Here is a 13,590-nt window from a genome sequence, read left to right as displayed (position 1 = left end):
GCAGGATCAGTCCGAGCAGACTTGCAGCAGAGGCTGGGGATGGGCTCGGTTTGGTGGGTCCCCCGGTTTCCTGAATCTCGGAAGGAGCAGCTCCAGTGGGCAGTGGCAGGTTCATCCCACACCTGGAAGCATCCAGACCTCAAGGCCCAGCAGCCCCCGAACCCTGTGCTGGGCCCCCAGGAGGCAGAGCGGACAGGCCAGCCTCCTCCTCGGCCCTCTTCCTGCCCAGAACATTCGAGGTCCAGGCCTTCATTAGGGAGAAGCAGGGATTCTGGCGTCTCTGAACTTGAAAACTTCTGCTCTGGATACTAACCCCCTGGTCTCAAGTAGATGGGGAAATAACACACCTGTCTCCGGCTATCCACGGCTGCAACCATTCCCTAAGCACCGCTTGCTGAATTCATAGCCCACTTCGGGTTACCGTTTAGTTTTATTAAGGCCGGTCCTTGCCTGACAAAGCACACCACGTACGAGCTTTATTTGAAAAACGCCGCGCGGGTTTTTCAGCAGCTCCCTGACCAGGAGGCGACGGCGGCGCTGCGGCCAGTCCAGCGCGTGCTCTGCCGGACCCGGGCCCAGTTACAGGCAGGCCGAGCAGCGCAAGACAACCCGGACCTACAGCTGGTGCCGGCGCCCGGTTCCCAGCGTCCCCACTGTAGGTCAGGGCCAGGAAGCATGGGTAGCAGGGAAACCACGCCCCCGCGCGAGCGTCCGCCAATCGCAGAGTGCAGTGCGGCGCGGCGCGCTGGGAGGGCGGTGCGTCCGGAGAAGCCCCGTCCCCAAGCCCGAGCGTCCGCCAATCGCAGAGCGCGGTGCGTCGCGGCGCGCCGAGTTGGTTCGGCGACGCGCAGCCTTCCGGCGGCCTGAGGGGGCGGCGCGCACGGAGATGCCCCGCGGAGGCCAGTCTCGTGGCTGGAAGGTAGGCTGTGGACCTCTGGGCGCCGTCTCCTCGGTCCCCCCACGTCGGCTGGGCCCACGGGGCGCGTGTGGCTGGCCCCGGGCTGGTGGGCGGCCGGGGCATCTGCGGCGTGGACGCAGCCCGCGTTGGAGGCGGGGTGGGAGGAGCCGCCTCCCTGGAGGGCGGGGGTCGCGGCTGCGGGGCGACCGGAGAGGGTGAGCCCGGCCGTGCGGCTCGAGTCCAGCTGGTGCTCGCGGGTCTCTGCTGGGCCGCAGCGCGACGGCGGCGTCCTGGGGTCCGAGAGGGCCTGCGTAGCCGCCGCGTCTGCGCCGCGCTGCCTCCCCTGCCCCTTCCGACGCCGGAGCGGGAGCGTCTCGGCCGAGTCGGGCGCGGGGTCCGCTTCGTGACCGCGCTGAGAGCGGCGCAGCTACGTTCTGAGTGCATTGCGTTTGTCCTGCGTGTGCCCTTTACCTTTTGAAAGCGATTTCTGAGCTCCTCGCTTACCGACATGCTTGTCTCATCGTACCGAAAACTGAATGAAAGCAGACACTGACTCCTCTCTTGACTCCTCTTTTCTTACCAAAAAAGTTCCTGAAAAAATAGTCCGCGCACGCTGGTTCAGCCGCCGTCTCACTGCTGTGTCCCCTTGCTCCCGGAATACCATTGGTTGTCACACACGCTGTCAGTTTTGTGACTATACATTTACGAAGTCCAGGAAGTCCATGACAAACATACCTAACCCTGATTTCAGAAATACTAAAATGGGAAGAAAGAAAAAACCAAGGAATCAAGGAAGTATGTTAAATTGTTGAAGCCCATGTAACTTGTGTACTTGGTCAGTGTAGCATTTGACACATTTGCCACTTGATTCTCTTCCTGTATTGCAACTGCTCATTTACTTCTTGCTGCCTTCCTGCCAGGTTCTGACTTCTGACTTTGCACCTTTTTCCTCACTTTCCAAGTTTGTTCTGGGCAGTCTCACACATTGATGTTAGCTGCCCCTCTGTATGGATGATTTTCAGATGTGTATTTGACCTTTCCTTTGAGCGCGGTTTAAACGCAGTGCACCCTGAAGTCATCATTCTCTCGCCCTTAGTCCCCTGGGCGCCAACACTTCCTCCTGTGTTGTGCTGGCCTCAGCCTGTTGATACTGATGCTCTCTAATTGTGATTGCAGGGTGCACTTCAGCAGAAACCGTCAGGAGACTTGGAGGAGCAAGGTTCATTACTCACGGATCCTGGAGGGTGCATGGTACACCCAGGGACCACACGGCGAGGTCGGGGGGCGAGACACAGAGGGAGAGAGGGACGGCACACCTAGGGTCTGCCTTTATTAGGGTCTGAGGGTTAGGTGTCTAAAATTTCGGGGATTCATTCTTCATTGGCCAATTTAAAGCAGTAGCAGGGAGGGAGAAGCACGGTCACTCAAATGGTCAGTTATTTAGGCTACCAGGGCTTGTTGAAAGAGGAACCTTCATGGGTGGAGGCAGCCTAGTTCCTTACCTGGTGGTTTTGCAAGTAGCTATGCCATACAGCTGGAGATACTTTTATTCAAGATGGATTTCTTCTGAAGTGGATGCCACCTGGCAATCAGATGCTTAATGTCAGGCACTTACGCTACATCCTCACTTAGAAATCTTCATGTTTTTGACTTGATAGTCACTTTTCCCCTCGTCATTCTATCAGTTTTCAAGACCTTATCATAGCACCTGTCATAATCCCTTGAACATATTAGATACCTAATAGATATCTGATGAATGAATGAAAGGAGAACTAGTATAGAAGGTTTGCAAGTATTGTAGATATGAAGAAACATGGGGAAATACCCTGGTCAGAAGACTTGGGTACCAGTCTCAGCTCTACAGCTAACTAATTTTATAATTCTGGGCAAGCCATGTAGATCTTTCTGGACTCTTGAAATGGAAGTTGATATGTGCCTGAACTAACATGGTAGACTTCGGAATAGTATTGGGAAAGGCCTGAGTTGGTAGATAATAAAAGGAAGATGAGATTTAAGTACCTGAAATTGAAAGATGAAGAGGGAAGAGTCAATGGTGACTCAAAACTTGAACCTGTGAAAAATGGGAAGCTTGGGGAGAGTTAGTTGCTTCTTACCTGATGTTAGGATATACAGATACGGGAAACTTAAGGCCCAGGGAGAGATTAGGCTCCAAGTTGCTCCATGGCTGGGTATATTTTATTTCTTTCTTCCCTCCTGCCTTCGCCCCCTCACTGTCCTTTCAAGTGCTATGATTCTTATTCCCTTTAAGCTTTGTCTTCTCCCTTTACTTGCTAAATAGCCAAGAACGACCACAAATACTCCCTTTACCTATCGGTCGCTTACCTTCTGAGATTTCCTGATCCTCCCCTCACTCTCACAGTTCCTTTTGCCTCCTCAGACTGAATTATAGCTCTCCCCCTTCTCTTTCTCACTGAAAGGAAAACTGTATCTTGGTAAGGTCATAAAAGAGAAATAAAGGAGCATCATATCTTTCTGATGACACCCTCCTTCTCTATTCCTTTGGGTCCTCATCAGAAAACCTTATTTTATTTCTGGTGCTTCTTTCATAATAGCAAGGACATAGTAATTATTAATTAAATGCAATGTACGTGTCATCTCAAAGAAGTTTTTTCTTTTTCAAGAAAGGAAAACATTGCTTCTTTGAAGCAGGAGGGGGAGGAGCCAAGGAGAGAATAAGGACCTGGCTCCTGTTACAGAAAGGGGTTAGTATTAGGTAATAGGAATATTTTTCCTCTGAGACTATAGGGAAGAAGGAGAGCTCAGTAGATGGGAGGTCTGCTGAGTTTTATAGTGGCTTATTTTAACCTTAGGGAAGATGTGACGACTTGCGCTATGATGGTGACAAGGAGAGGTAAAGGCAGGCATGGGTGTGGAACTTGTGTATGTAAGTGTGTGTGAGAGAGTAGAGGGGTAGGGAATGGTAAGAGTGTTTACCAGCATTGACCAAGGACAAGTAATAAGAAAATATGAAGAGGGCCACTCTCATTTGTGGGTCTTTTTATACTAGCCTTGTGGCTTGGTGATTGATAAAGTGAATTGGTAGAAGGGTAGGAGTCTTAATGCTTGAGAGGAAACCCTGAAGTAGTTAGCCAGAAGAATGCAGAATGGCAGGTGAGACATCATGACTAGGAGGAGGCCAGTGACTGATACCGTGACTGCGCTTGAGCCTTAGAAGTTCCGGTGATGTTCCCGGGTGCTCAACCCGGTCGGAAAGCTCAGCCGCTGTTACGTGCCTTCGTGTGGAAGGTGCACATGATAGTTATTGCTAGACACTTTTGTTAAGGTGAGATAATGCAGAATCAGTGGCTAGAATCTTTATTTCTGGAATTAGACATACATGGGAGAAAATCCTGACATGTTGCTAACTAGCTCTCTGACCAGCACAATATACACAGCATTTCTAAGTTGTAGCTTCTTTGTCTATCAAATGGGGATAATACCGATCTTGCAAGGTTGGTATGAGGGTTAAATGATGAGAACTGCATGAAATGATGTACTGAGCGTATAAGCACTCAATTAATGTTAGTGATAATGAAAGCAATTAATAATAAAACACCATGATAATGAAAGAAATTTCTAGATGAGGACAAAGCTATTGTTCATCCTCTACTGTTTTGCCTTTAGATTTCTCCAGAATTGCTTCACTCAGTTTGTTGAACAAGGAATAGGAAGAGGGCTTAGTTTTAAAGTTGTTCAGTGGTGGAGAGAGATTCTCTCGTAGTTATCTTGGTAGGAGTACCTTATAGTTCCAGTTTTAGCCCTTGGTAATCCCATTGGATGATTTACCAGTGGCTCTGCTTCTCAGAATTAGACTCCTTAGTACTGATATCTTAGTCTAGAGGTTGTCTTATCCTTAAAATGGAAGGAAAGGAGAACTAACATTTATTGAAGACTTTTCATATGTCAGGTACTTCACATATATATTGCCTGTAAGGGAAAAAATATTTTAAATCAAAATAATATATGCTCATAGATAAAGTAGTAGTATGAAAAAATTTCTCATGAAAGCCAGCAATTGTTGCCCTGCTCCTTCCTGCACTAAGTCATGTCCCTGAAGGCAATCCCTGTTTAAAATTGAGGTACTCATAGAATCACATACAGTTGTAAGGAATTATAGACATCTCACGTATTCTTTATCCAGTTGGCCACAATGGTAACATTCTGCAAAACTGTAGTACAATATCACCACCAAATATATTGATATTAATACAATACAACTGTCTTATTCAAATCTCCCCAGATGTGCGTCTGTGTGTATGTGTGTGTGTTTAGTTCTATACAATTTTATCACATGTGTAGGTCCATGTATCTACTACCACAGTCAAGATACTGAACAGTTTCATCAGCATAGGATCCCTTTTATAATCACACCGACTCCCATTAACTCCCACCCCTAACCCCTGGCAATCATTAACCTATTCATTATCTAAAAGTTTTTGTCATTTCAAAAATGTTAGTGGGATAGAATCATACAGTTTATAACCTTTTGACATTGTTTTCCTTATTTTTTTTCCCACTCAGCATAAGACTCTTGTCCAAGTTGTGAATATCAGTAGTTTCTTCATTTTTATTGCTGAGTCGTAGTCCATGGAATGGATGCACCACAGTTTCACTTAGCATTTTACCTGTTGGAGTACATCTGGGCTGTTTCCAGTTTCTGGCTATTAGAATAAAGCTGCTGTGAACACTTGCGTACAGGTGTTTTTGGGAACATAGGTTTTTATTTCTCTAAGATAAATGCCCAAGAGTGTAATTGCTGGGTCATATCGTAATTTGATGTTTAGTTTTATAAGAAACTAACAAACTTTTCTAGAGTGGCTGTACAATATTACACTGGCAATGTATGAGTGATTCAATTTCATAGATAATAAATTCATGCTTTTAAAGTACAGAATTGAGTGGTTTTTAATATATTCACAGAGTTGTGCAAATATTTCTTATTATAGAATAGTCTCATCACACTGAAAAGAAACTCCATGGCTATTAGCAGTCATTACACATTCTCTCCTTCCCCATCCCCCTGGCAACCACTAAGCTACTTTCCATCTGTATAGATTTGCCTATTCTGGACATTTCATATAAATGGAATAACATATGGTCTTTTGAGACTGGCTTATTTCACTTAGCCTAACGTTTTCAAGGTTCATCCATCGTTGTAGCATGTATCAGTATTTCATTCCCCTTTATGGTTGAATACTTTTTCATTGTATGGTATACAACATTAAAAAATTCCATTCATCAATTGATGGATATTTGGATTATTTACACTTTTTGGTTGTTATGAATGATGCTGTTATGATCGTTTGTGTACCAATTTTTGTGAAGATGAAAGTTTTCATTTACCTTGGATGTAAACCTACCAGTGGAATTGATGAGTCATATGGTAATTGTATGTTTAAATTTTGAGGAACTGCCAAACTGTTTTACAAGTGGTTACATTTTTTAGTCTCACCAGCAAGGAATGAGGATTCTAATTTCTCCGCATGCTTGTCAATACTTGTTATTGCGTTCTTTTGACTTTAGCCATCTTAATGTGTAGAAAGTGGTATTTTATTGTTTTGGTTTTGATTTGCATTTCCCTAATGGCTAATTATGTTGAGTATCTTTTCATGTGCTTATTGGTAATTTGTGTATCTTCTTTGAAGAAATGTGTATTCACATTACTTGCCCATGTTTTTTTTTTTTTAATTTGGCTGTGTTGGATCTTTGTTGCTGCATGAGGGCTTTCTCTAGTTGTGGCGAGCAGGGGCTACTCTTCGTTGCGGTGTGCGTGCTTCTCATTGCGGCGGCTTCCCTTGCTGAGGAGCCCAGGCTCTAGGTGCGCGGGCTCTAGAGCGCAGGCTCAGTAGTTGTGGCACACGGGCTTAGTTGCTCTGTGGCATGTGGGATCTTCCCGGACCAGGGCTCGAACCTGTGTCCCCTGCATCGGCAGGCGGATTCTTAACCACTGCGCCACCAAGGAAGCCCTTGCCCATGTTTTAGTTGGATTTGTCTGTTTATTGTTGAATTGTAAGGGTTCTTTATAAATTCTGTATACAGTTTCCTTATCAGATAGGTGGTTTGCAGATATTTTCTCCCATTCTGTGGGCTTGCTTTTCATTTTCTTGATGAGGTCATTTGAAGCACAAATGTTTAAAATTTTTGATGAAGTCCAGTCTTTTTACTTTTGTTGCTTATGCTTTTGGTGTCATATCTAAGAAATCACTTAGGTCATAAGTCAAAGGTTTATTCGTATGTTTTCTTCTAAGAGTTTATAGTTTTAGCTCTTACATTTAGGTCTGTGGTTCATTTGGAGTTAATTTTTGTATGTGGTGTGAGGAAAGGGTCTACCTTCATTCTTTTGCATGTGGATATTTAGTTGTGCCAGTACCATTTGTTGAAAAGATTATTCTTTCTCCATTGAATTATTTTTGAATTTTCTTTTTAAAATCAATTGACCACAAATGTAAGGATTTATTTCTGAAGTATGATTTCTGTTCCATTCATTTATGTATTACCCTTATGCCGCTACCATACTTTCTTAATTACTGTAGCTTGGTAGTAAGTTTTGAAGTTAGGAAATCTCTAGCTTGTGTTCTGTTTCAAGATTGTTTAAATTATTCTGGGTTCCTAGCATTTTCATGTGAATAGTAACATCAGTCAATTTCTGCAAACAGCCATCTGGGGTTTTTATTGGGTAACTCTGTAGAGAAATTGGAGAGTATTGCTGTCTTAACAGTATTAAGCTTTCCAAGCCACGAACATGGGGTGTCTTTCTATTTTATTTAGCTCTTTCATTTCTTTTAACTATGTTTTGTAGTTTTCACTGTAAAAGTCTTGCACTTCCTTGATTAAACTTATTTCTAAGTATTTTATTCTTTTTGTTGCTATTAATGGAATTTTTAAAAAATTCATTCTTTGTGGTCATTGCTAGTGTATGTAATTACACTTGATTATTTTATATTCAGATTGTGTCTTGCAACTTTGCTGAAGTCTTTTGTTCTAATTGTTTGTGTGTGTGTGTGTTTCTTAGGATTGTCTATATATAAGACCATATCATCTCTGAGTATTCAGAGATAGTTTTACCTCTTCCTTTACAGTTTGGATGTCTTACTTCTTCCCCTTGCCGAATTGCCATGGCTAGAACCTCTAGTACAATCCTGAATATAAGTGGTGAGAGCTCACATCCTTTTCTTGATCCTTATCTTAGGGAGAAAACATTCAGTATTTTATTACGTATGATGTTAGCTGTGAGTTCTATTTAGATATTCTTTATCAGACTGAGGAAGTACTGTTCCATTGCGAGTATGTTGAGAATTACTATGAAAGGGTGTTGGCTTTTGTAAGTTGTTTTTCTGTTGATCCAGTTTTTTCCTTTGTCCTTTATTAATATGGTATATTTATTGAGTTTTGGATGGTACATCAATCTTGCATTGCTGGAGGGAAAATCCCTGTTGGCCGTGGTGTATAACCCTTTGTATATGTTGCTGGATTCAGTATGCTGATATTTTGTTGAGCATTTTTGCATCTATATTCATAAGTAATAATGGTCTAGTTTTTTTTTTTGATGTCTTTGGTTTTGTTATAAGGATATTTGGTTTCATAGTATGAGTTAGGAGTTTGTGAAGCATTGATATTAATGCATTTTTATGTTTGGCATAAATTATTAGTGTAGCCATCTGAGTTTTGGTTTTTCTTTGTGGTGTTTCCAAATTACTGATTCAATCCATTTGTTATGTCTATTCAGTTTTTTAAAAAATTAATTAATTTATTTTGGCTGCATTGGGTCTTCGTTGCTGAGCGCTGGCTTTCTCCAGTTGCGGCGAGCGGGGCCTACTCTTTGTTGCGGTGTGCGGGCTTCTCATTGCAGTGGCTTCTCTTGTTGCAGAGCATGGGCTCTAGGTGCGTGGGCTTCACTAGTTGTGGCATGCAGGCTCAGTAATTGTGGCTCACGGGCTCTAGAACGCAGGCTCAGTAGTTGTGGCGCACAGGCTTAGCTGCTCCGCGGCATGTGGGATCTTCCCGGACCAGGGCAGGAACCCGTGTCCCCTGCATTGGCAGGTGGATTCTTAACCACTACGCCACCAAGGAAGCCCTATTCAGTTTAATTTCTACTTGAGTCAGTTTTGCTAGTTTGTGTCTTTCTTGGAGTCTGTGTATTGTATGGTAGTTACCTAATTTGTTGGCGTACAGTTTTTCATATTATTTCCTTAGAGTGTTTCCTATAATCCTTTAGTTTGGTAGTGCTTTTTCTCTTTTATTTTTTGTTTTTGCAATTTGAATCTTCTCTCTTTCCCTCTTTTTTTTTTCTTTTTGTCAGTTTAGCTAAAGGTTTGTCCGTTTTGGTCTTTTCAAGGAACCAACTTTTGGTTATATTTGTATTTTTCATTATTTTGTTTTCTATTTTATTTTTGCCTAATTGTTCTCATTTCCTTCCTTCTTGCTTTGGGTTAGTTGCTCTTATCTTTCTAGTTTTCTAAGATGAAGGGTTAAGCTATTAATTTGAGGCCTTCTTTTTTAAAATAGGTATTTACAGCTATAAGTTTTTCTGTAAGCATTGCTTTTTCTACATCTGCAAGTTATATTTTATTGTTTTCATTTTTCTCATAATATCTTCTAATTTTTCTTGTGATTCTGTCTTGATCCACTGGTTATTTAGGAGTGTGTTGTTTAATTTCCATATTTTTGTGATTTTTGCAGTTTTATTTCTGTTGTTAATTTAATTGTATTGTTGTCTAAGAATAGTAATAATATGCTCTCAGATACTCTTTCTGCTTCCTTTTTTTCTGGGACTCTTATGCATATATTTGTATACCTGATGGTGTCCCACAGGTCTCTGAGGTTCTGTTCATTCTTCTTCATTTTTCTTTCTTTCTGTTCTTCAGCTTAGATACTCTCAATTGTCCTGTCTTAAAGTTTGCTGACTTTTTCTTCTGCTAGCTCAAATCTGCTGTAGAGCCTCTCTAGAGAACTTTTCATTTCAGTTATTGTACTATTCAATTCTTGAATTTCTATTTGAGTGTAGTGGTTTCTTTCTTTCTAAAAAGTAATTATGTCTTTATAGTCTCTATTTGCTGGGGTATTTTAACTTTTTTAGACAATTTCCTTTTTTTTCTTTGAGCATATTTACAGAAGCTGATTTAAAGTCTTTGGTGAATCCAACTTCTGGCCTCCCTCAGGTACAGTTTTTCTTTTTTCTTTTTTTTTTTTTAAATTAATTAATTAATTTTTAAAAATATGGCTGTGTTGGGTCTTTGTTTCTGTGCGAGGGCTTTCTCCAGTTGTGGCAAGCGGGGGCCACTCTTCATCGTGGTGCGTGGGCCTCTCACTATCGCGGCCTCTCTTGTTGCGGAGCACAGGCTCCAGACGCGCAGGCTCAGTAATTGTGGCTCATGGGCCCAGCTGCTCCGTGGCATGTGGGATCTTTCCCAGACCAGGGCTCGAACCCGTGTCCCCTGCATTTGCAGGCAGACTCTCAACCACTACGCCACCAGGGAAGCCCCCAGTTTTTCTTGTTATACCTTTCTGTTTCTTTGTGTTTTACGATTTTTTGTTGAAACCAGACATTTAAAATATAATGTGACAACTCTGGACATTAAGTTCCCCCATCCCCTCCCCAGAGGTTTTTTAATTTGTTTGTTATTGCTATTTGTTTGTTTAATGACTTTCCTAAAGTTTCTTAAAGTTTGTAAAGTTCCTGTTTTCTGTAGGAAAAGGGGCATTTCCAACTTTTCCTGCTACCTCCAGGAGATGGGCCCATTAAAGGACAAGGGGAGGATTGCCATCAAGGAGCTGGAAGTAAAGGAGCCTTGCTGTCCCAGCCCATTCCCTGCCCTGTGAACCAGGACCCACAAACTGCATAAAATGGAGTGTTGGTGGCTGTTTGAGGCTTACAGTAAATGCCAAAAATTTGGGGAAAAAAATATTTTCTGTTTGTAGTTGCTGAACACACTACACTGTCTACTTGTCTGTGAATTATTGGACAGAGAGTCCTTTAGATGCTTTGAGCCAATAAGTCTTTCATTCTTTACTGAAGAACTCTGTGTGTGTTGAGGCCTGCCTTCTATAGTCTGGTAGTTTATAACCGACTTAACCTTAACTTTCTCCTTGTGCAGGGCCTTGACGTTATCCAGAGCTGAGATATTAGGGCCTTCTCAGGTTTTTCCGGGGCATACACACAGCCCTGCACATCAGGTAGCATTCCAGATCCTCTGGAACATGTCAGATCTTTTCAGTGCTGCCTGTGGACATTTCATTCTTCAGATATTTCTTCGTTAGTACTTTCGGCTGTTTGGTCCCTGAAACCACTATTGCTGCTGCAGGCAGCTATAATATGAATTGCTGTCAATTGTTTTAGACAAATGCCCTGGTGATAGGGCTTTCCCATTGAGTGAGCTCCGAGTCAGGTCGAACTAAGTTCTGTGAATAAGTTTTTTTTCTCAAGAGCTGCCAGGCAGTTCAGATAGTGATAGTACTCTGTGGATAGGGCCTTTTGAGGACCTGCAAACCCAGTTTGCTCTCTCCTCTGACTGCTGGGCTGCCGGTTTACACAGCTTACCCTGGTTATGAGGCTGCTGTTTTTCAAGGCTACTATGGAGCTAGAGAGGGGGCATGAGATGAGGGCAAATTAAAACACCAAAAAGTTCACTGTTCTTGTCGATATTAAGCTCCTTTTCTTGAGTGAATGCTGTTCAGATTATGAGCCTATGGTTAATTTCCAAATTTTTGAAAAATTAAACTTTGACTATTTTTTTCTTCCACTGTTACTATTTCTTTTATGAACAAACAAATTATTAGAGGTTTTTATTCTCTTATTCTGGAAGTTTGCTTATCACGTTTTTTATTTTAGCCATCATGATAGGTGTGTGCTGATAACTCATTGTGGTTTTAATTTGTATTTGCATGATGGCTAATGATGTTGAACATGTTTTTATGTGATTATTTGCTATCTGTCTATCTTCTTTGGCAAAATACCTGTTCGTTTCTTGTACCCATTTTTAAATTGGATTTTTTGGGGTTATTGCTGAATTTTGAGAGCTTAAAAAATATTCTAGATACTAGTCCCTTATTGGACATGTTGTTTCCAAATATCTTCTGGCAGCAATATTTTTAAATTTTTACCATGTTCATTTGATAGTTTGTGCATTTGCTATAAAATCTATAAGAACTCCTTGCTTAGCTCTAGAACCCAAAAATTTTCTGTGTTTTTCTAACAGCTTTATAGTTTAGTGTTTTACATTTAAGTTATGACATATTTTGAGTTAATTTTCATATAAGGTGTGAGGTTTAGGTTGAGGTTTTTTTTTTTTTCTTTTTTTGGTCTATGGACTTTCAGTTGTCCACTACCATTTATTGGAGGTCTGTTCCTTCCTCCATTGAATTGCTTTTGCACCTTTGTCAAAAACCAATTGCGCAAATATGTGTGGGTTTATTTTTGGGTTTCTGAAGTGGTCCAGTCATCTATGTGTCTATCTCTTTGCCTAGTAAGCATTAACATTGGATAGAGTGACTTTCCACTTTATTCTTCTTCAAAACAGTTTTAGCTCTTCTAAGGCCTGTGGCTTTCCCTGTACGTTTTAAAATAGTTTGGCTATGTCTACAAAATACTTTCTGGAATTTTGGTAGGAAATGAGTTAAAGCTATCGATCAATCTGGGGCAGATAGACATCTGTGAGTCTCCTAGTCCATGTCTCTCCATTTGTTCATCTTTGGGTTCTTTCATCAGCATTTGGAAATTCGTAGCATGCAGGTGTCATACATGTTTTGGTAACTTTATACTTAACTATTTCATTTATTTTGGTGTGATTGTAAATTGTATTGTTTTTAATTCTAGTTTCTACATGTTTATTGTTAGTATTTAGAAATGGATTGGTTTTCGTGCACTAATGTTATATGTTGTAGCTTTGCTGAACTCACTTATTAGTACTAGCCATTTTTTTGGTTAGATTTCTTGGGATTTTCTGTGTAGACTATCATGTCTCAGTAGTTTTGTTTTTTCTTTTTCAAACTGTATGTTCTCAAATCCACTGTCGTCCACTGCCGCCCTACCCACTCCCTCCCCCTCTGCCCCATCTCCCTGCCTTATTGTAGCAGCTAGAACTTCCAGTACCATGTTGGATAAGAGTGATGAGAGTGGACATCCTTACTTGTTACTGATCTTAGGGGGAAAGCATTCATTCTTTCCTGGTTAAGTATGATGTGAGCTGAGGGTTTTTGGTAGTTGGTCTTAAGTTGAGGAAGTTTACCTTTATTTGTAGTTTGTTTACAGTTTTATAATGAATTGGTGTTGTATTTTATTATATGCTTTTTTTGTGTGCCAGATGCTGCAGTTTTTCTTTTCAGCTTGTTGATATATGGTAGATTACATTGGGTGAGTTTTTTAAAAAATTGATCCATATATATATTTTAATTAGTTAACTTATTCTTTTTGGCTGTGTTGGGTCTTTGTTGCTGCGTGTGGGCTTTTTCTAGTTGTGGTGAGTGGGGACTAGTCTGCGTTGAGGTGCTTGGGCTTCTTATTGCAGTGTCTTCTCGTTCTGCAGCACGGGCTCTAGGTGCGCAGGCTTCAGTAGTTGTGGCACGTGGGCTCAGCATTTGTGGCTCTTGGGCTGTAGAGCACAGGCTCAGTAGTTGTGGTATGGGCTTAGTTGCAGGCTCACTAGTTGTGGTGCACGGGCTTAGTTGCTCTGCGG

At 41.8% G+C, this 13,590-nt stretch overlaps 1 protein-coding gene across 2 annotated transcripts in view; it reads left to right on the top strand.

Moving 5' to 3' along the window:
- The first annotated feature begins 871 nt into the window (after positions 1-871).
- Positions 872-13,590, top strand: part of SPIDR (scaffold protein involved in DNA repair) — a 358,082-nt gene continuing 345,363 nt past the window's right edge. For both annotated transcript variants that reach the window (XM_057532500.1, XM_057532499.1), the window contains exon 1: positions 872-919. In XM_057532500.1, the coding sequence (XP_057388483.1) occupies positions 887-919 (33 nt within the window). In that variant the 5' untranslated portion in view covers positions 872-886. The remainder of the gene's footprint in view (positions 920-13,590) is intronic.

This window comes from Balaenoptera acutorostrata, chromosome 17 (genome assembly GCF_949987535.1).
Source record: "Balaenoptera acutorostrata chromosome 17, mBalAcu1.1, whole genome shotgun sequence".
NCBI classification, from domain to species: Eukaryota; Metazoa; Chordata; class Mammalia; order Artiodactyla; family Balaenopteridae; genus Balaenoptera; species Balaenoptera acutorostrata.
Note: the sequence above shows the minus strand (reverse complement) of the source record. Positions and strands in the feature narration are given on the sequence as shown.